This window comes from Apis laboriosa, unplaced genomic scaffold (genome assembly GCF_014066325.1).
Source record: "Apis laboriosa isolate Shangri-la unplaced genomic scaffold, ASM1406632v1 scaffold16_cov148, whole genome shotgun sequence".
NCBI lineage: Eukaryota > Metazoa > Arthropoda > Insecta > Hymenoptera > Apidae > Apis > Apis laboriosa.
In genome coordinates this window covers 1647778-1669845 of record NW_025222129.1, presented here as the reverse complement: position 1 = coordinate 1669845, position 22068 = coordinate 1647778, and the positions used below count along the sequence as shown (strand labels likewise).

Genomic DNA, 22068 nt, shown 5'->3' with positions numbered 1-22068 from the left:
CGGATTCCTCGGATTCGGCTGTGAATGACGAGGAAATCCGGGTCAATCGTCCGAGGATCCGTTCCTCGGAGGATGAACGGATTTCATTTTGCATTTTGAGGAATTTTTGAGGAAGGATTCGGGGAAAAAATTTAATCCGTATCGGATTTCCAAAAAAACTCGAAAAGATCAATGAAAGAAAAATCGAAGGAGAGGGAATTTCGTGAAATTGAACGTGAACCGAGTTAACAATGATATAATGATAATATAACGTGGTTCGTTTAGGAGTTCAGAGGGAATTTTAACTCTGATGCTTTGGAATTTTAGCTCGGGGAGATTAATCGGAAAGAATTGGACGAAGGAAGGACTGGAGGAAATTGAAAGGTGGATGGCGAATTTCGATGAAAAAAAAGAAAGAGAGAGAGGGAGAAAAAGAAAAAAAAAGGAGAGTTCTCGCGGCATCTACAAAGTTGTTCACGCGTCCCGTGTGGAGGGGCGGACGAACAGCTGTTATTTCACCTGTTCGATATATTATTTAAATGCTTCACCTGCCGCGATGTCCAGATACCGCGAGATAAGCGGCCAAACGTTTCCTGCTTTCACAAAGATACCGCGCATCGCTTCAAACTTTTTGCCGCCGAGAACGAGGAAAATTTGTCGAGGATGAAACGAAACAATCGAAACGACGAAACGCAAAATTATGAAACGCACGGTACATTTATTTCGATGAATCTCGATTAATCTCAAAGTTTTTCTTCAAAAATCAAGCGCGATATATAATTAATACTGTGTGTATTAATTCATCATTTCTCGCTGGGATCATTTTCGTTTAAAAAGATCGCCCGTCGATCCTCCCCGACTAGTATCGGGCTGACCTTCTTCATGTATTTGGCCAATTGTTCCCAGTCCAAGTGTCCGACCTCGTGATTCCTTCCGCAGCTTTTGAAGGGAACGAATCCATCCCCTGCTCCGACAAGAAACGTTGGCACCACGATTCTGTACCATTCGTCGTGCCTCAAATCTTCGAATTTCGGCACCTCGCAAGCTCGACATCTGGAAAAACGAAACGAATCGAGCAATACGATTCGATAGCAAACGATATATTCAAATTTGAAGTTACCTTATCTTAACCTCTTTCACGATCTTGTTACTGCCGGTGTAAATCACTTTTAACCCCGACCACGTCAATTTTTCTTTCATGTTCAATATCTGAAATAAGAAATTGGTCGATTCAATTCAACGTTACAATCAAATGTAATTTTGATTAGTTCGAATATTTGACCGTTCGAGAAACGAGGGCGAGGAGAAGAGAGCCCCTAACGCATGGCAACACCTGTTACACGCCTGTATATAGAGAAGCGCGCTGAAGAAACGACTGGACAAGAAAAACTCGGCCGTACCTTCCTTTGCGCGAAAAGCGATTCCTTTATAATAATTTCCTCCCGGTCCCGTTATCCCTGACGCGAAATTAATTTTTTCCCCGAATTTTTGACACAATTTTGCCATACCTGCAAGATGCAGCTGCCATTTAACTCGAGAATGTCCCACGTGTTCTCGAAAGGTTGAGCCATCAACAGATCGGAATACGTAATATATCTGCCTGCCGAGTCGATGGGAATGCGTATCCCTCCGGTATTCATAACGCCGACCGCGGCATAAGTCCAAACGGTTTTATTCTCCGCTTTCTCCACGTACTACGAAGCAAAGCAGCGACGAAATTTATTTTAGAAGGTAAAAAGGATAACATAGAATATTTTTTTTTACATCGATCGCTTGACGAGAAACGATGGACGAATGGGAAAGTGAACGTCACGTACGGAGTCAACCATAGCGTCCGTGATCAAATTTCCAAAGTTGCACTCCTTCCTCCAACATTCGTTGTCCAGATACACCCTAGATTTAGCTATCTTCACGTTCGCCTGCTCGTCCACGGCCACCTTCCACGGTTGCAGAGCCTTCACGATCTCGGGATCTGCCAGATATTTCCGTGGGGAAAATTAATTCCATTCGATTTAAATTATATTGGAAATATTATATAAATATATCGGAAATATTAAGCGAAGAGGGAGGGAGTTCTTCATACCTTGCTCGATCGATTTGTCGAGGAGAATCGGATTTCCGTCCCAATCGACAACCTCGCCTTCCCCGTCGAACCACACCGTCAAGTTTCCCAAGTACCTGTGGACAGAGAGCAGAGAAGAAAAGTGACGAGCGGTCGAGGAGACAAGGGAGAACGAGTTACCAACTTTGTGAAGGCCGCCGCTTGAACGATCAACACGGTTCTGTTGGTCCCCTCCTGGACCACCTCCACCGGATATTTGTCCGCAGGTTTATCGATGAAGGGGGGTGGTCCTGAAAAAAAGTGATTGCTTTACACCTACTCCTTTTCATCCTTAACCTTTCCTCTTCTAAAAAATAAAGAATGGTCGATGAATGTACCGGTGTAAAGAAAGGTATGGGAGTGACCGCCGACAACGAGGTCGATTAAAGGACACTTGGCGGCCATTATCCTGTCCACGTCCAGCCCGCAATGGCTTAAAACGATGATAATATCGACCCCTTGGGATTTCAATCTCCGCGCCTCCCCGTTCACCGTTTCCACCTCGTCCAGAAACTTTAATTTCCCTGTATTGGCGATTTTCTGTGTTGTTGTTTATAACGCCGTGAATAAGTTTCAACAATTGTGGAACAATTATGTTCGTTATATCGTCGTTCCGGTTAAATCTTCGTAATCGTTTTGGCGATTCGTTGCGCGATTCAATCAATCTCCCGCTTCTTCGACGAAACAACATGTATCGATGATCGAAACGCGTGATTCCAACGAGAAATATATTCGTATCTTGATCTTCTTTGTCTACATTATTTATACACGTGACGTTTGTAAGAAAGAAAGGAATGGAAGGAAGAAAAATATCTTCACACGGGTCGAATTTATTAATTTTAGAAGATTATTATCGTACTTTAAGCGAACGAAGATTTGAACGAGGAACACGATGTAACGAGAGATTGGAAAGGAAGATTCAAACAAAGATGTACCAACGTTTGTGATTGATAGAATAACGCCGATCACCCCGATCTTCGTCCCATTTCTCACGATGATCGTGCTGTTCTTGTACAGGCCCTGAAGATTAAACGATACTCGTGGCGGGTAAAATTTAATAGATTGAATACTTAGTTACTTTAATCAATCGTTCAATAATAATCGATTGGCTGTCGGATCGAAAGCTACGAATAAACATTTTCAAATAAGTAATCGTTTAAAGTAACTTTTATTCGAAATTTTTAACCGGTCACTTTCTCAACTTGGACCAATTCCCAGCTCTCGTAAAAAGAAAAAAAAAACTTTTTAGAGAGAAGGAAATTAAAATGGACCTAACCTGCATCGTTGGTTCCTCGGTCGCGTCGATATTGGTCACCACAACGGGTGCCTCGACCATTTTCAAAAACGGAACCACACCCTCCACGTCATTATCGAATTCGTGATTTCCTATAGTCTGGAAAAAAAAAACAAATATAATTATAATAAAATAATAATCTCTGATAGACAGATGGTTAAAAAAAAAAAAAGAAATTATCAATCCTTGTTCCCTTTCTTTCACAACATTACGAAGATACGAATCATTTATCTTTCCCCAAGATATCGTTATCGTAATTACTGCAATCGACCTATCTTTTTGAGATCGTCGCTCTTCCCCCTTTCATTCATTGCCTCGACGTAAATCCCACCCCCTTATCTCGCGTTCGAATCGATTTAATTTTCACGCGATCGAAATCTTCCTCTTCACTCTCTCTCTCTTTCTCACTTTATCGATGAAATTCGGATGGAATCTCGTTAGGAATCTCGTTCGATCGAGAACGAGGCGAACGATCGTGCGAAACGATCGATTGTTAACTCGTTGACCCAATTGAAGCTCTGAGCTGGCTGACAGAGCAGCGATAAAGAATTCTCTACTCTGTTCTTCTTCTCTTTTCTCTCCTTCGATTATATATATATATGTGTACATACACGTATATAAATGGTAATTTTTACCATGGCGTCGTGGGGCAGCATGTTCATGAAAGTAGCCGTCACGTTCCAACGATGAACGGTGTACCACAGAGTCCCCTGATAATGGTCCCCAGCGTTGAGGAAGATCGCGTTCGGCCTCTCCTTCAACAATCGATTCACAGCCGTGGAAACTCTCGCTATTCCGCCTACGCAGCTCGTCTCCTCCCCCTCTTGACATATTCCGGATCGGGGATTGGTTTGCTCGAACCTGGAAAAAGAGAAAAAAGGAAAATAACTCTCGAAGAATCGATCTTCCTGTCAAAAGATCCACGAAGATCGCCTCGATCGGATCTATCGTTATCGTTATGGATAGCGCGTGCAGGGAATGGAAATTTTGTCAGAGCGTTAATAAGAGGATTGAGCAACCGTGGAGAAAAAAAGGAACAATGTAGAAGAAACGATAGAGAAGACGATTGACCCGAATCATCGCGTCCCTGACCCTGAGATTTCACTTGGCAGGACCTTGGAATCGAATGGCGCATGCCACGCTTTCCGATTGTTCTGTTTACGTAACCGATCGTTACGTCTCTTTCTCTCTCTCTCTCTCTCTCTCTTTTTTTTACGATTAATTCCTCGAATCGCGTCCAACTGAAAATCTCAAAATCTCGCGAATTCTCGCGATCAACGCTCGGGTCTGTCGGATTATTTATTCACGAAAGATTATGGATTTAATTAAGAAAAGAAAGGAAAGAAAAAAGACGAACGTGACGATCCCGTTTAAAGATAAGAGGAGATAATTTCTTTCACTTTCGTCACTTGAATCGATCGATAAGAAGATAGATAGAAAATTAATAATCGGTTTCAATCGTTATCAGTTAATCAAACGAATATTATTAAATTAATTAACCAAGTTTTTTTATTATAGAAGAGTTTCCTTTTTGGAAATATTAGAAGAAACTTTGTGAAAAGATAGAATTTTTCATTTTCAAGTGGAGAATTAATCGATTATTGAACATCAATGCGAGATTAATAAGATTATTCACGAGATGATTTATTAAATTAATAAAAAAATTAATCTTTCACAAAGAATTTATCGACTATTCAAAAAATTCGAATATTTCCAACATACAATTGTACAGAACACATCGTACGATATTTCGAATCCTGGTCAATTTAACATTATTTTTTGCGTGATCCATAAACCCAAAGACCTAGATTACACTTTTAAAAAACCCGATTCTTTTCAATTCATGCTATACACGTATCAACTAACAGTCTTGCAATTCGCGCAACCAATTTAACGACGGATCGACCCCCTTACCTCGTATCTCGTCGTCGCCCGTCGCTTTTTCTTAACGAGAAAGAAGTTTACAATCCAAGTCCAACAATTTAGATGGATAGCGCGGGACAATTGCATTCAATGGAGGCCGCATTTAACGGGTAAAGTTAACATTTCGACTCGAGAGAATCGAGACACTTTCTCACCTTGCGTGGAAATCGTTCAGATGTATCACGGACAACTCGAATAAATCCGGATGATGCAGTCCTCTTCCGGTGGATCCGTGGCATATCGGGACGAGGAGCAACAAGGGCAAGAGGAGCAAAAAAATCCGGGTACCGTGGTCAGAATTCATCTGGAGAATTCGTGGCGAATCTTTTCCTTCACGTGTTTGAAATCTTTCTTTCAGAAGAGCATCTGTCGAAAAAAAAAAAAAAAATAAGGTTAACTTTTTCTTTTTCTTTCTTCATCATCAAAGGTTTAATCCGTATCATCGATTCTTAAGCTTTCAAGAATCGAAAGTTAAACGAACTCGTGGATTTTGTCCACGATTTTTGCTTGTATTAATAAGATAGATGTTTCGAAAATTATTTTTTTATTCATTTTTGTAAGATTCATTGTAAGTCTTAATTGCGATTCCAGGGGTCCATTTAAGAATCGATTTGTAAGAGAGATAAAAAAAATAATAATCTCGCGATGACAATGGAAATTTCATCGAATTTTATCCGTTGATCTTGAGAGAATAAAATGAACAAAAGAGGAACAGTGAAACGTAGAGAATTGATCAGGGAAGGGACGCATGAAAGGAATCATTTCGGCCGAATTTCTACCATCTCTTTGCATCCACGTTCCCGAAAAGAAGAAACGAAAAAAAAAAAAAAAAAAAAGGAAGAAAACAGAGGTCAAAGCATTCGTTTATTCACGTGAATCATAAATTATTTCTAGCACAATAGACCAGATTATGAGACAAACATGCTTCTCTTCCAGATCTCTTTCTCGAAAACAACGAACACGTTTTTCTCCGATGAACGATTTATCGAAGAGGGGGAAAAAAAAAAAAAAAAAAANAGAAGAAGAAGAAGCTAATCGCGATATCGTTATCGTACCCTCTCTCTCTCTCTCTCTCTCTTTTTTTCGCGACAAATTTATCAAAATCACCACTTGCCGAACTAATTTGTCGGATGGACAATTTGATTAATGATATCGAAAAAAAAACTCGTATCCAAATGCGTTGCCCTGATAAAGAAAAAAAAAAAAAAAAAAAAAATCGATTCCCGGTTCGAAAAAAAAGAAATGCCAATGTTTTATCGAACACGTCATTGCGAACGTTCGTTAAACGACAGCCGGTGTGTAAATATTTAAAACGGGAATGCATAAATTTTACGGATGTCGTAATCCTTGAATCGTCACGAGGGAGAGAGAAGAGGAGGAGGAGGGGGAGGAGGAAGGAACTCGTGACGAAGGAACGGAAAAAACAGAAGTCACGGAAGGGAACGCGGAATAATTGATCGAGGGAGGGATCGAGGCGCGGGAGGATCTAATTTCGGGATGGAAACAACCGCAATTACGCGCGATAATCGGCCGATTTGGCGAAATGCGGTCATGATTAGTGGGCGAAATAATGATCGTGATTAATCGCAAATTTAACGCGTAACCCACCTGTCGCGAGCGGCCGCTCGTCGTCGACTGTCTGTCGAGAGGAAGCATCGCGTTTCATCTCCCCTTCCACGATCAGATAAATCTATTATCAGGTTGAAATTCCTTACATAATAGGAGGCGATAAAAAAAAAAAAAAAAAAAAGGAGGGAAATTTGTTGCAACAAAAAGGAAACATCGTCGACGTTTGATATTTTTCTCGACGATCGATGTAATGTTGATTAAATCGATGTTAAATTTTTTTTCTCGCCAATATGACACGTATATATAAATGTTGTTCGTGTTAAGGATATATTGTTATATCAGATTGAAATTCCTTATGTAATGGACGCGATAAAAATAGAGGGAAATTTGTTGGAACGAAGGAAGGAAACATCGTCGAAGAATTTGGCGTTTCATATTTTTCTCGACGCAATATTGATTAAATCGATCTTAAATTTTTCCTCGCCTGTATGACACGTTTTTTAACTCTGTAAACTTGGAGTAAATGTTATTCGTGTTAAGGATATATTCTGCGTTACTTTATGTCAGATTGATCAAATTCCTTATGTAATGAATACGATAAAAATAAAAGGAAATTGGTGGGAACTTTGTTGCAACGGAGGAACATACTTGAAGTTTGATATTTTTCTTGATGATCGAAGTTCGAAAGATCGATAAAGTATTGATTTTAAATTTTTCCTTATCAATACGACACGAGTTTAATTCTTCTAACGTGGGTTAACTTGTTAATATTACACTGTGCCAAGAATATAATTCGTTACTTTCGTTACTACTCGTTACTTTATCGAGATAAACGATGATTTGTTTTTGATAATAAATCATCGAAAATCACGCGTGTTTTTTGTGAACGAACGAATAATAATCAGATAACGTTAATAAGAACAAGAATCCAGTGAGAGAGGATGGTTTCTAAAGAGGTTTCTAAAACAGAATATGCACCGTGAAGAATTATGCTATATTGTATTGCATTAATCCGATTTTCGAAGAAGGCCTTCATCGAAGATGGATTGCACTAGAAGAACTGTTTAAAGGAGGGAACGATTTGTATAAATTTGAGGGTTGGTCGGGCAAAAAGTAATTTTAGGACGAAGGAGGTATTTAACGATCCTCAGGTTCTTCGCCTTAGGATTCTTCTTCTACCTGACTCAGTTTCTCGTTGTCCTTCGAACGAGTAACATCTCTTGATACGAGAGTCAAGAGGTGAAGCGTGACCTTGTGCGATTCTCGTCCTTCATCCCTATATATCGATTGGAAGCTTGTACGTATCACTTCGTCCAATTATTAAAACAAAATTAATTATTTCGATCGAATAAGTCGGAATGAAGTAGATGACTCCTCGAATTAATATCCAAAGCGCAATCGGTTGTAATTGATGGATAATGGTTGAAAAACTCGTTTAAAATTCCTCGTGAACGCGTGTCTCGTATACATCGATCTCATATACATATTTTAGCATCGAAGTCAATAATAGAAAAATAAAGCGAATATTTCTAATTGCTTAGTACGATTTAATCGATTCGCAAATTAACATTCGAGCGCAATCGGTATAATTGATGCATAATGGTTGAAAAACTCGTTTAAAATTCCTCCTCGTACCTGCTTTTTTCCCTATAGAAATAGTGGTTACACGTTCGAAGAAGCTGGAACATTATTCCCAGAATTCGCTTCTCAAATAAAAAAAAGAAAAAAAAAAAATGTAATTCCGGGCACAAGAGAGAAATAGTTGATAGAATAGCCATCGATAAATTGTATCGGCCGAGAATCTCTCTCTTTCTCTCTTTCTCTCTCGATGCAACAGCGTGTATTACGAAATCGTGGCTAATTAACGAGTTAACAAACTTTGCAACATCCCGCTAAAACGATTGCGAAATCGGTGCTCGGTGAAATTGCGTTTTCTCCCGGTGTTGAAATTAAAATCGATATTGTTGCGCGTCTATACGCGCAGCACGCGTATTATGCATATTACTTACAAGAGGGGAAGAGCGAGAGGAGTAGAAATTGAAAAATAAAAGTGTTTTCACGCGTTGCTCGTAGAAATACATAAATAAATAATTGTAACGCATTCACGACTCTTTTTTTACGATTCCGTTTTATTAACCGATAAAAATATAATCACAATTTTTTTACGATCGTCACCGTTATCGTTCCTATTACGCACTTGTCGAAGCGTAATTTTTCTATTCTTCCATTCATTCGAATTTTCGTCTCCCGAGGATCCTCTCACTAGAGAAAAATATTAGATTGCCTCTATCGACGCGTCATGATTCTCTCCTTCGAGAAAGAAAGAGAGAGAGAGAGAGAGAGAGAGAGACAAAGAGAAATATTATTCGTCGAAATTTGTTAAGGAATAATGCTCTCCGGTTTTCAGCGTGACAACTAGCGTGGTAACGAGAAAAGGATATACAGACCGCCAACAGACGTCGCTAGGCGACGCTAGGGTGTCCTGGCGCATTGACAAGATTATTCTATATTCTTAGTCCCGTGTGTCGCTTAATAAAGCCGCGACTGTGATCGAGTAACGATCCGCAAGACGAATCGTGGAACATCTTGGTTTGCCGGAAGATGAGCGCATTGTATTCCCCTTGGACTGTGTATCGCGATAACGTGTCATTTATGTCGTTATATCGTGTCATTAGAGTGAAACGTTACGTAAAAAACGATATCCCTCGCCTCGTCCCTTTATCGTTCTCGTGAAACCACGTGAAACGAAACGAGTGGAAGTCTACTCGCGCGCTTGCATCGAGATAAAGAACCGAATCCGAGAGAAAACGTTGTTCACGATGATGCGTGAAATCTGTCGACAAATCGTTCAAAACTATTCTTCCTTCTCTTCTCCATTGTTTCCTTCGCGGTTTGTTTATCGAGTTTGATCGATGATTTGATAACGCGTTATCGACATAAGATAAAAACGTGATCGTTGTTTAGACATTGAAGACGAGATAAAACGAGGTTAACAATTACGAATTTCTTTCTTAGATTAATCAACAGAACGGCGAGGAAAGAGGCGCGATTCGTTCTCCTGATAAAGCGAGGATTAATTATTAATTAAACGTGTAATTATTTTTTCCCTTCGGATCGCGTATCGAATGAAACGAGACGATCGATCCCGGTCGTTTAAGATCGCGCCGATAACTCTTACCTTGCCTAAAATTAATCAGATTTCATTTTTTTTATTTTCTCGTCAAAGGAACGTGGCAACGAAAATAAATAGTCTCGAAATCTCTTCCGATCGATTTATTTCGCTTTCTATTTTTATTTGCGAAGTGCAGTACAGTATGTACACATATACCGTGAAACGTTACATACTTGACGATCGCGTCACGTTCACGAGGTAACCCTCGACACAATCGCATTCCCGTTATATTTAGCTCTTAAAAATGGATAATAAAAAGATAATTCGAATCTCGTATCATCGATCGAACAGCTTCAACTGCCATTGAACTTAAAAGGCAGCACCAGCAACCCAAATCAGCTTGCCAAAAAATCTTTATATACACGTATATATTCATACATTCATATTACATATTGAATAGGCACACTGCGGGTAAAAAAAAGAGATGTCAATCTCTCGACGATGAAAAAATACTCTCGAAATACGAAATCTCTTTCTCGATCGGATCTGCATGCAAGCGAATCTCTGCGTGCTCCCCGAGGGGGGAAACCACGTGTACTTACTCGCTCCCGCTTCCACCGTAATAAAAGTCGACCACCGCTCACGATCTCGACCGGTCCGCACCGAAATCCGCACTGTTGGGGGACAAACGGAGGCGGCCCGAGCTTTTCGGTCGACGATCGCGTTCAGTCGACGTTGATCGCTCGGCAAAATCGGGCGGAAACACGAACGTGGTCCGTTGTACAGAGCGTTATAGGCTGGCCGTGGCCGTGTGATCGTGCGTTGTGCAATCGGCGGATACAATACAATACATCGCCGAGGATCGACCGGTGAGTGATTGGCACCGGGATCCTTCTCGTTTCCTAGCCACCGATTATTTTTGGAACGGAGAAAAATCGATTCGTCGCCTCGCTTTCGAATCGAATTCGAGCCAAGAGAGAAAGAGAGAAATTCTCTCTCTCTCTCTCTCTCTCTCTCCGCGCTTCGAGTTACAAGATTCGCGCGCTTCTCCTTCGGCGAGTGGATCTCCACTCGTTCCTCCGTTCAGATCCTTTGAACGCTCGAATCGAACGACTCGATCTATGAGATTATGTTTCGAGAAGCGCGTTGGAAAATTTTTTTCTTTTTTTTGGGAAATGAATGAACGAACGAATGAATATTCATGCCGTGGGTGGTACGTGGATATATTTTATAGATTGCGGTAAATTCGATCGAGGAAAATGAAAAATTATGTGAAAATAAGAGTTCGGTTCGACAACAGTTTTGCTTACATCGTTCGAATCATGTTGGAACGCGTGACACGTGTTTTTTTCTTTTTTTTTTTCTTTTTAATTATATCTATATCTATGCCTGTGCGTCAAGACTCAAGGACAAAAATGTTAAAAATATCTTAATTATTCGCCGATTTCGAGTGTTCAAAGAGGTATGATCGCGATAATCGATTTCGATTTCTAATTATTCTTTTTGCTGTTTCTCGACCTGTATAATCTATCGCGCTAATCCATCGTCAATATTTTTAACGGTATGCCGTTTCAATTTATCGTACCTGAGATTCTTATCGTACGTATCGTGGTCTTAATGTCTTGTTGTTAGTTGCAGTTGCATACTCAGCTCATCACTAAGCATTAAGAATACAAAGTATGAAGTCGTTTTATAGTCGAAGAAAAAATTTCGAATCGAAAAAAAAATATATATATATATATGAACCGTATGAATCCTTTCCTTCGAGGATTTTGTCTCCCAAAAAGGATTCGACACTGTCCTTTTTCTTTTTTTCACCGAGGATTCATCGAGAGTGTAACGCAACTACGATTACACGATTAATCGTAATAATCTATAATCCTCTTCAGCTTTCCCAAAATATATTTTGATGAACGAAGATTATTAAACGGCAAGGCTTTTACTCGTACAGAAACCAGTTTTCAACGAGCTAGTATGAAATTCAATGAAGAAATAGATGACGTAAAATAGATAGACTCTTTTTCGCGTTCAAAGATATCAGGTAATGCGAGGTATTACCGTTTCAGAGCACGCGCACGTTGCATTTATTTAAATAATTTATAAATCTTTATAAACGACATTTTTTTCCGAATCAATTGAATAATTTGTTACGTAAAAAAGAAGAAAGAAAAAAGAAAGAACTGCCTTTTCCAATTCATGTTTCTTTCAAATGGCAACTTATATTTTCTTTTTTTTTGGGGGGGGGGGGAATTATTATGGGTATTCGTACTGTGTATGCGTGTGTATGTATGGATGCAACGAAGAATTTTCGCTGACTCGACAAGCAATCGATAAAAAAAAAATAAAATTTCGACAAAGTCGAAATACGGGTGGAAGAAATTTTTGCAAAATTTCACGGAAAAATTTGTTTAAATGTAATAATTCTAACTAGCTTCGTCAGTGACACGTAATACTTACGAGTTTATATTACGAGAAAAGACATTGGAGATTCGGCCAAGTTATGTTATTATGAAGTTTAAATATTCGTTAATTTGAGGGGAAACGAATGAAAAACGCGATCATTAATTATTGAAATTATGCTGTTTAAAATATTTAAAACTAACGTAATAATTTAACGCAATCGCGTAATATTTATTTAATTATTGCTTCGTCCTTCGCTTTGATCCGTATAAATCTTTTTTTTTTTTTTCTTACATGATATCTCGTTTCACGATGCTTTCATATTTACCTATTCGATCCGGTAATCTATCGTTTCACGATAGATACGTTTTCCCCCTCCCCCCAATATGTTCTTCGATGCTTATTCCTAAAGAAATTCGACGGAAATAGGATTTGGAGAAGACGGAAAAAGATTCGTTACGATCACGTAAAAATTTTTCTGGTCGCACACCGTGCTCGCTTCCTTCTTTTCAAGGGAAGAGGAATCGTTTCTCTGAAAGCGCGGAGCGTTTCGCTTATACAATAAGAAAAATCAACGAGCTGGAAAAAGTCGCGGCGATTTATTTTTCTCTTTATTCAACGGAAAATTTCAAGGGCGAAAACTTCCTCGAAATCTATCGATCCGCGAAATTGACACGTTTCTTTGTCTTTTTTAGATCCAAGTTCTAAAAAAAAAAAAAAAGAATATAAATAATAATTTGTCATGGATGAAAATCGGACAAGATCGATCGATGAAGGTTAAACTACTTTGACTTTTTTCTGTTCTTTTTTTTTTTTTTTTTTTTTTTTTTTTTTTTTTTTTCTTTTCTACTTCTGATAGCCGCACAACATCGACGCCGCATGTCTCGTTATCTTTGAAACAACCAGATAACAGCGTGAAATTGGACAAAAGTGCAGACGAAAAGTGAACAACGAGGGGAAAATGATGATGGTTATTTGGATAGTGTTCTCCACCCTCTTGGTGTTCTCCAATGAAATCCTGGCCAATCCTGTCTCCGAGAAGAGCGGCGGACTCACTCTCAGAATCATTCACACGAATGACATGCATTCGAGGTAAAAAAAGGTTTTTTTTTTTTATATCCTCTCTTTTCCTATTCTTCCTCTTCTCTTCTTGGGAAGAAGAGGAGAAAATAATTATAATTATATATTATATAATTATATATCGCCATTGGAGTGGACTTTTCTATCGTTATTTTTGTAAAAATCTTTGTAAAAAAAAAAAAGAAAGGAAGATAAGGACAGAGCATCGATCCCGATTCAATATCGATCCAAACAATGGGAAGATAAAAAAAGAAATATTTCGTAAAAATTTCGATTCTTGGCATCCGCATTATGCGCAAACAAGCATATTCGATTCCTATTTCTATTGCTCTACCTCTCCATTGTTCCACCTTTATCTTCCTATTATTTTTGATTTCTATCAAATTTCTATTATACAAATCCTATTAAAAATTCTTAACGAACGTGCAATTAAAAAAAAAAAAATCCACTCCTAATCTGTAGTGTAACATATTCGTTTTGCTTTATTTATTAAGAAAATATTTAATCAAATGGAGAAAATGCATCGTGTACGTTTAATTCGTACATTGTCCCGCTGTTTATCTTCAACACGTGTATTGTTTCAGTTAAATATTTAATCAGTTGAAATATCAATGACACGCGATCACATTCTACACTAATTGCAAACAGTCTAATGATAATTAACATTAACTGTCGACCGATTTTAATCGTTAATTTTCAATCGTTGATCGAATACTCTATGTCGTGAATCCAAGGCATTGTTGTTCGCTTTTCAATTTTCTTTCTTTTTCTCGCTTCTTTCCTTCTTTTTTTTTTCTTTTTTTTTTTTTTTTTTTTTTATACAGTACACGCAATAATAGCTCCACGATTTCGTCCACGCTAGATACGTACGTACGTGTATTTTTTTTTTTCCCCCTTCTCTTTTAAAGAACGTGTCTCTTAACAACGCGTTACGTCCAATGCCAAGCTAATTTGTTTATCGATTCACCGACTTACGTACGATAATAAAAATGTCAAGTACAACATGATCTTTTAATTTGTTTCTTAAGTTTCTTACTTACGAAGAAAAAACGCATAATACGAGAATTTAATAAAAGCGATTATTTTTGTTCGCAAAAGGCGAAGGATGAAGAAAGATGGAGATCGCGAATCCACTCTTTTACAATACAAGACAATACAATTATAAAAGACTATTATCGAGATTCCTTCCATCCATTCATCCGATCCGATCCGTTGATGCGCAAATAAACAATTGATGAAACAATCGCGTGGATATTCACAGATTCGAACAAACGTCGAAATTGTCAGGCGTTTGCTCAGCGAAAGAGGCGAAAGAGAAGAAATGCTACGGAGGATTTGCCAGGTTGGCGACATTGATCCGGCAAGCGCGAAGATCGGCTGTCCCCTGCCTCTTCTTAAACGCTGGGGATACGTATCAAGGATCTATCTGGTACAATGTGTACAAATGGAAGATAGTGGCTAAGTTCATGAATCTTTTGGCTCCAAACGCCACGGTACGTGTTAAGATCAATTTCCTCCTTTGATTCTTAGATCGAAATTATATATTTTTTTATTCATTCTATCGCATCCTCCGGATTCGTTTCTTAATCCAATAATGATTAAAATTCGAAGGAGCAGTTGATGCGAATACTGTTGGAATAATAAAATTAAGACAGTTTAATTGAATAATCGAATTATTTTTTTTAGAATAATCATACTTACGAAAATTATTATCTGTCTTAACAATAACGATATCCCGTTTCCTTTTTTGTTGATTATTAATTACAGAGCTTAGGGAATCACGAGTTCGACGATGGCGTAGACGGTCTGATACCGTTCATCCAGAACGCCACGTTTCCAATTGTAACTTCCAATCTGAATTTAAGCAAACAACCAAACTTGGCCGCCACAAAGTTGCTAAATAGCACGATACTGACCGTGAACGGAGTAAAGATCGGTATAATCGGTTATCTGACGCCTGACACAAGGATAATCTCTAGAACGGACAACGTCATTTTCCTGGACGAAGTGCAGAGCATACGAAGAGAGGCAAAGGAATTGAAACATAAGGGTGTGAATATATTAATCGCCGTTGGACATTCTGGATTCAAAACGGATAAAAGAATCGCTCGAGAAGTGGAAGATATCGATATAGTGATCGGCGGACACACGAACACTTTTCTTTACAATGGGAAACAACCGGATAGAGAAATACCGGAAGGGCTTTATCCAACTGAAATAACACAGAAAAGCGGGAGAAAAGTTTATGTGGTTCAAGCTTTCGCTTACACTAAATATCTTGGCAATTTTACGGTAACTTTCAATGATAAGGGAGAAGTAACCAATATTAGTGGCAATCCTATTCTCGTGGACAGTAGTATCGAACAGGTGAGTGTTTAATTTTAACTCGTCAATTTTGTTTCCATTTATTCCTCGAAAGATTTATGACAAGTTTATTCCCGAGAAGAAAAAAGTTTTATGAAAACTTTCTTTTTCTATTATATATCGATCGTCAATCTCGATCGTTAAGCCTAAATAAAGGATGATATTAAGTCTGAGAAGATTGCTGTTTTTGAGAAGAGTTTAATAATCGATACTTGTATAATTCTATATTTTTGATTCCAAGAGCGACATACTTCAGACGAGACGATTGACTCAATGGCAATTAACATCATTCTAGTTCGAGGAAATTTTGAATAATAGATATATGCTGATCTCTAATTATCTTGATATCTTTGTACACTGATCACTGATCAGTTCGATTTGAGAAATTTTCTTCTAACTTGAGGATGTCGCGATATCATTGGTTATTTGTCGTGCCCCATCGTGAAAAATCGTCCGATCCTTCTGTTGGACATGATTACCTATTGTGGCATTGTGAAGAACATCTAATTGACACTTCGTTGTGAATACAATCATGCTCTGTGAAAGATCCAGTTCTCGTATTTCCATTACATTTGTAATACTACTTAAAAGAAAATACATCAACGGTGACAAGCATTAGTTTCTACACATATATAAATATACACATATATAAATATACAAAGAGTATTTGATACATATATATATACGCTTAACAAACCTACCATTATAATATTATTGCGGGCGCGAACAAATTTATTTGACGATAAATTAGATAACGAGGACTATTGATCGATATTGAAAAATATATCCTAAATAAGTAAGATTATTATTTATACAAATTATGAGAAAAATTGTTGCAATAGATTCAATTGTTTAGATTAATTTATATAATATATATTATATATTATATAAATAGATTAATTTAGATTTAATTGTTTTTGTTGAATCGCGCATTAAATAGAAATTTTAACATTTTATAAATTAATTGATAATTCTCGAATTATATTTCTCCATGTTCTATCATATATACTTATGTTTCTATATTTCTTATCTATCTTTTTCTTTTTTTAATAATATCAATAAATTTTGATAATAAACTTTTGATCTAATATACATATATGCTACAATAAATTGGACATGGATAATAACAAAGAAGATTTCTAGATCAATGTATATTAATTATTTATTTATCTGAATTTGAATCAAAAAAAGAAGTATTAGAAATATAGGGAAGAATCAAATTCCAAACATGACATCATAGATAAGATGTACGATAATTTAATTTAAATTATAATATAATAATTTAAATTAGTTCCACAATATTATAATAGAAAAAGCTTTCTCTTAATAAATTTATTCAACAAGAAAAAATATTCTGTATAAATTTTAGTTATAAATTTCATATAATATTTTCTTGCTCTTTATATTTTTTTATAATTGTATTAATAAATAGTTTCTTATTTTTGTTTCTTCATAGGCGGAGGATATTTTACACGAATTAGAACATATGAGAAGAAATATTGATAATATTAGCGAAACAATAGTTGGAAAAACTCGAGTTCTTCTCGAAGGAGATAGTAAAATTTGTAGACAAAAAGAATGCAATCTAGGTAATTTGATTACAGATGCCATGATTGATTATAATGCTGGTGAATATGCAGATCAAAATAGTTGGACAGATGCTGCAATAGCTCTTCATAATAGTGGTAGTATTAGAACTTCTATCACAAGAGCTAATGACGATAAAGTTACAATGGGAGACATTCTTAGTGTGCTACCTTTCCAAAATAACATTGTAAAAGCTTCGTTAACTGGAGAAATGTTATTATCTGTATTAGAATGGAGTGTTTATAATCTAGAAAAGAATAATAGTATTAATCTTGTTGGGGCATTTCTACAAATCTCTGGACTTCAGGTATTTAATTAAATATAAAAAATATAAAAATAAAATATTAAATATAAAAATAAATTTAATAAAATACATGTGTTCATATTCATAAAAAATTATTAAAAAATCGGAGAACATAATATAATATTTATATTAATAATAAAAAACATTTAAAATATCTAGGTGATCTATGACTTATCTCAACCAAAAAATTCAAGGATAGTTTCAGTAAAAGTGTTGTGTGCATTTTGCAATATTCCAACATATAGCAAATTAGAAAAAAATCAAAGTTATAATGTACTTCTGACTGATTTTATGCAGAGTGGTGGCGATGGATATTCTATGTTAAAGAATCTCCAAACTCAACCTCTTGGTATATTTATATATAAGTTTTGCCAAATAAAATTTTTTAATATTTATTATTTGCGATTTCATAACAAATATAATAATAACAAAATATATATATATTTTTTTTTTAGGTATTACTACAGCAGATATATTAATCGAATATTTGAAAAAACATAGTCCTGTGCATCCTGCTATTGAATGGAGAATTACTTACTTAAATGATCAAATTATGCATATATATAATAATAGTTCTAACAGCATATATCAGTTTATCAAATTAGCAATTTTACTACCAATAATTAGTTTGTTACTAGCAAGATAGATTCTATCTTCTATATATAATACACACTGAGAAACCGACATTCAGTATTTTAAAACTTCATAATTTATACCCACATTTTATGTACGTTTTACCTTTCTCACTACCTCAAATATGATATGTATATTACAAACTATTTTGATGTTATTAGTAAAAATATCATAAATACTTAATTATTCGGTATATAATGAAAATATTTTAATTAATATTTTATATTTTGGATTTTTTGTCAAATATTTAATAAAAATAAAATAAAATATTTAATAAAAATAATAGAATACATATATCATATATATTATTATAAACATTGAATACAGATTCAAATGTTAATATAGTAAATAAAAAAAATATAGTAAATANTTATATTATATATCTATATATATATATATATATATATATATATATAAAATATATTATTAATTTTTTTTTCTTTGTATAATTTTTATTGTTTATTATTTAAAAATCAGGAATTTCGAATCGATTTCCATTCAAATCATAAACACGTTTCAAAGTTTCTACCACATTATTCATTTCCTCGCAAGGCATTGGCACTAAATCATATAATACTTCAATCATTTTTAACAAGTCATCAACAATATGTTTATCCGATATATTTCCTTCTGTCGCAATATCGACATAATTATTGAATTTTCTTAATACGTGATTAATTTTGTTTTCATCTTCTTTCTTCTTAATTAAACTCTATAAAAGAAATAGATTACAAAAATAAATAATAGCAATATAAAATTTCTTAAAATATTTTAATTATTAATTAATTTACTTTAAAGGATTTTAAGTTGTAATATAATGGCCAATTTTCTTGACATGCTAGACAATTACATTTAAAATAATATTGTTTCAAAAGTTCTTTTTGTCTCTCTTCTTTTGGAGTAATTGCATAATGTTGACCATAATTATCATATAACTTAAAAAAAATAATATATCTTTTATCACATTATTTAAATTATTCAATCATTATTTATATTATATTTATATGTTAAAATTTCTATATATATATATACCTGTTCACCTTTTTGAATAGGAAATATAACATAAATGATCATATAATTAGATCTTGAATGTCTTAAAATATTTGGATTACAGCTATGATTAATTAAACTAAAAAATGGCATAGCTGCAATACCACGTTCAACTGCATCTAATCCACATTCTTCGGAGAACTAAAAATAATTATTACTAAAAAAATGATTAAAGCATGAATTAAAAAAAAAAAAATTAAATAAGAAAAAATAATTGTCATTTATAAAAATAATTGTCAAATTACATAATATTACATTCCTAACAATTACATACACTGTGAATATTACTAGGAATCAATTGTTGATGTCTTAATATAAGACCACCAACAAATATAACATTATCATTTTTTATTAATATGGATAAATCTTTCTTTAATGGACTTCCAAACATATTACTACAAGTTGCTAGAAAATATAAAATAAAGCTTGCATCTAAGGATCTTCTAAAGAGATCTTGTACTGAACGTTTTTCAGTGTTAGTTATAAGACCTAACAAACTTCTATATTTATCACTAAGAAACATTCCATTTTTAGAAAAACCTTTTGTACGAGGATCTGTAAATATTATATTAAATATTTATGTTATTACTACACTAATACTAATTTTGATATGAAAATATATTATTATTTACCTTCACAACTATCAACTTCTTCTAATTCTTTTCTTAATTCTTGTATACTTGTAGCTTCTCTTACAGCTTGAATAGCAAGTCTCAAACTAAACAAATCTAATTTAACAAAATTCATTTTTAACATGGAAGGAAATATTGCACATTCAATATCATGATATTTTTTCCATTCCATAGCTTTACATTCTTCTGAACAATACATAGCATATGTACAATGTTCACAAGGTATATTAGCCCAAGATACTTCTAAACAATTTGAGCAATGAGTATGTATATTATCAGGAGTTAAAATTAATGAATAAGGTTTTTCTATTGCAATTACTTCACCAGGACTTATTTTACGGGTAGCTACAATATGCCTACCATATTTATCATTATATTTTATTGTTATTGCATCAGAAGCACAAGGAACTTCAATATTATGAGTCTTTATCTTAGGAAGCGGTGCCTGTTTCATAAACTTTTCTTTTTTAAATTTTTGAGATGGTAACATATTTTTTATAGATTTTAATTTTTCATTTAATTTTTTTTTGTTATCTAAAGACATTTTTTCCAACCAATATTGTGCTTCTTTTATAGTGTCTTCTATATTAGGATTTTTAAGTGCATTTAAACATTCAACTTTTCTTATATAAAGCTTAGCACGTAGATTATTTGGATATGCTAATGCTAATGTTCTATCTATATCTTGAATACATAATTCATATTTACGTAATTTTATTAAAACAGCTGATCTATTAGCATATGCTAAAGCAAGTTGTTCAGATGGATAAGGAGCATAAGCTATGCTTTTAGTATATAGCTTCAATGCTTCTACACAAGTATAATTTTTCAATGGAGTTGAAATAAATATCTTATTACCCTGTTCTCTTAATTTTTCAGATTCTTTTGCATCTTTTTTATTATCGCATACTTGAGGAACTATATTATATTCTAACATAACATTGAGGGTAAACATTATACGGTCTTCATCTGTACATAATGTTTTGTACTTAAGAAACAAATCTTGATGTTTATTTGCAGCAATTATTTTTGCATTTAATGCATCTAATACTTTTTCCATTTTATTTTTTTTTAATATAATGTTTTACATAAAATTATAAATCTTTATATAAAATTAATATACAAAATATCTTTATAATAATATTAAATAAATAAACATTTTTGTTTAATTATATCTGATAAAGTTATTCTTATTCTGAGTAACTGTTTATACATAATCCTTTAACTTTTTTTTTATAAAAATTATTAATACCTTCGAATACTTTTAGTAGACTACAGCTTCACCTAAATTTAATTAGTTAGTAAAAGAAATAAAATTGTAATTGTAAAAAATCGAATAAACATTTTTCTTTTTCCTATCGAGTTCAAATAAAATATCTAATACAACGGATATCTAATATCATATATTAAGATTTCAAACTTGATAATTTATTCAAAAATAATGTCATTATTAATTAAATAAAATCACTTAAATCACAAAATCTATTTGGATAATAAATTAAAATTCTAATTAACTAATTAACCATATAAGTATTATAATATGAATTAAAGTATCAATTAATTTTATAGAAATATTTATAAAAATTTATCTTTATCGTTTTATCAATAATTCGTTAAATATCATATCATTAAAAATAATATAATTATATTTTTTAAATAACAGATATTTTAATAAGATATTTATTCAATGGTTTATGATATAATCGTAAAGTTTTATGACGTATCTTTTCTTTTGTTTTTTCTTTTTTTAACTAACAAAATGGAGTTTATAATATAGATATGTATATATACATACATATATATGAATTTTATTTTATAATATGATATATAAAATAATATAAGTGTATACATAAGATATATATTATTTTTTTTTGTTTGTACATTTTGTTTTTATTATTTTATTATTAAAAATTAATTCAATATATAAGAATATAATAAATATAGTAAGAAATGTTTTCTATAAAAGAATTCTAAATATAATCTTTGATAAGTCGCACTATTACATTTAAAGTATAAATTATATTATAAATTATAAACGTA

General features: G+C 34.1%; 3 protein-coding genes across 6 annotated transcripts; 1 reads left to right on the top strand and 2 right to left on the bottom strand.

Annotated features, from left to right (window-relative positions):
• Positions 1-677: 677 nt before the first annotated feature.
• On the bottom strand, positions 678-10710 carry LOC122711076 (apyrase). Of its 2 annotated transcripts, XM_043929494.1 has the most exons (13): positions 10581-10710; positions 6906-6987; positions 5453-5663; positions 4010-4235; positions 3357-3473; positions 3020-3100; positions 2419-2620; positions 2226-2331; positions 2063-2157; positions 1797-1951; positions 1488-1673; positions 1100-1188; positions 678-1032 (listed from the first exon to the last, which is right to left on the bottom strand). In XM_043929494.1, exons 2-13 carry the CDS (start codon positions 6961-6963, stop codon positions 783-785), a joined length of 1776 nt encoding a protein of 591 aa, XP_043785429.1. In that variant the 5' UTR covers positions 6964-6987; positions 10581-10710; the 3' UTR covers positions 678-782. The 2 variants fall into 2 exon arrangements, with proteins under 2 accessions (XP_043785429.1, XP_043785430.1); XM_043929495.1 differs by lacking the exon at positions 6906-6987 and having other exon boundaries at positions 10581-10701.
• Positions 10711-13338: 2628 nt separating this feature from the next.
• On the top strand, positions 13339-18576 carry LOC122711075 (protein 5NUC-like). Its single transcript, XM_043929493.1, has 6 exons — positions 13339-13470; positions 14720-14951; positions 15226-15825; positions 17279-17716; positions 17873-18062; positions 18169-18576. The coding sequence occupies exons 1-6, from the start codon at positions 13340-13342 to the stop codon at positions 18357-18359; spliced, it is 1782 nt and encodes a 593-aa protein (XP_043785428.1). The 5' UTR covers position 13339; the 3' UTR covers positions 18360-18576.
• A 197-nt stretch (positions 18577-18773) lies between these two features.
• On the bottom strand, positions 18774-21359 carry LOC122711110 (SET and MYND domain-containing protein 4-like). 3 transcript variants are annotated; one of them, XM_043929556.1, is made up of 6 exons: positions 20389-21359; positions 20029-20271; positions 19671-19951; positions 19379-19537; positions 19138-19281; positions 18774-19058 (listed from the first exon to the last, which is right to left on the bottom strand). In XM_043929556.1, exons 1-6 carry the CDS (start codon positions 21086-21088, stop codon positions 18813-18815), a joined length of 1773 nt encoding a protein of 590 aa, XP_043785491.1. In that variant the 5' UTR covers positions 21089-21359; the 3' UTR covers positions 18774-18812. The 3 variants fall into 3 exon arrangements, with proteins under 3 accessions (XP_043785491.1, XP_043785490.1, XP_043785492.1); XM_043929555.1 differs by having other exon boundaries at positions 20029-21355; XM_043929557.1 differs by lacking the exon at positions 18774-19058 and having other exon boundaries at positions 19166-19300; positions 20029-21356.
• Between the last annotated feature and the right edge of the window lie 709 nt (positions 21360-22068).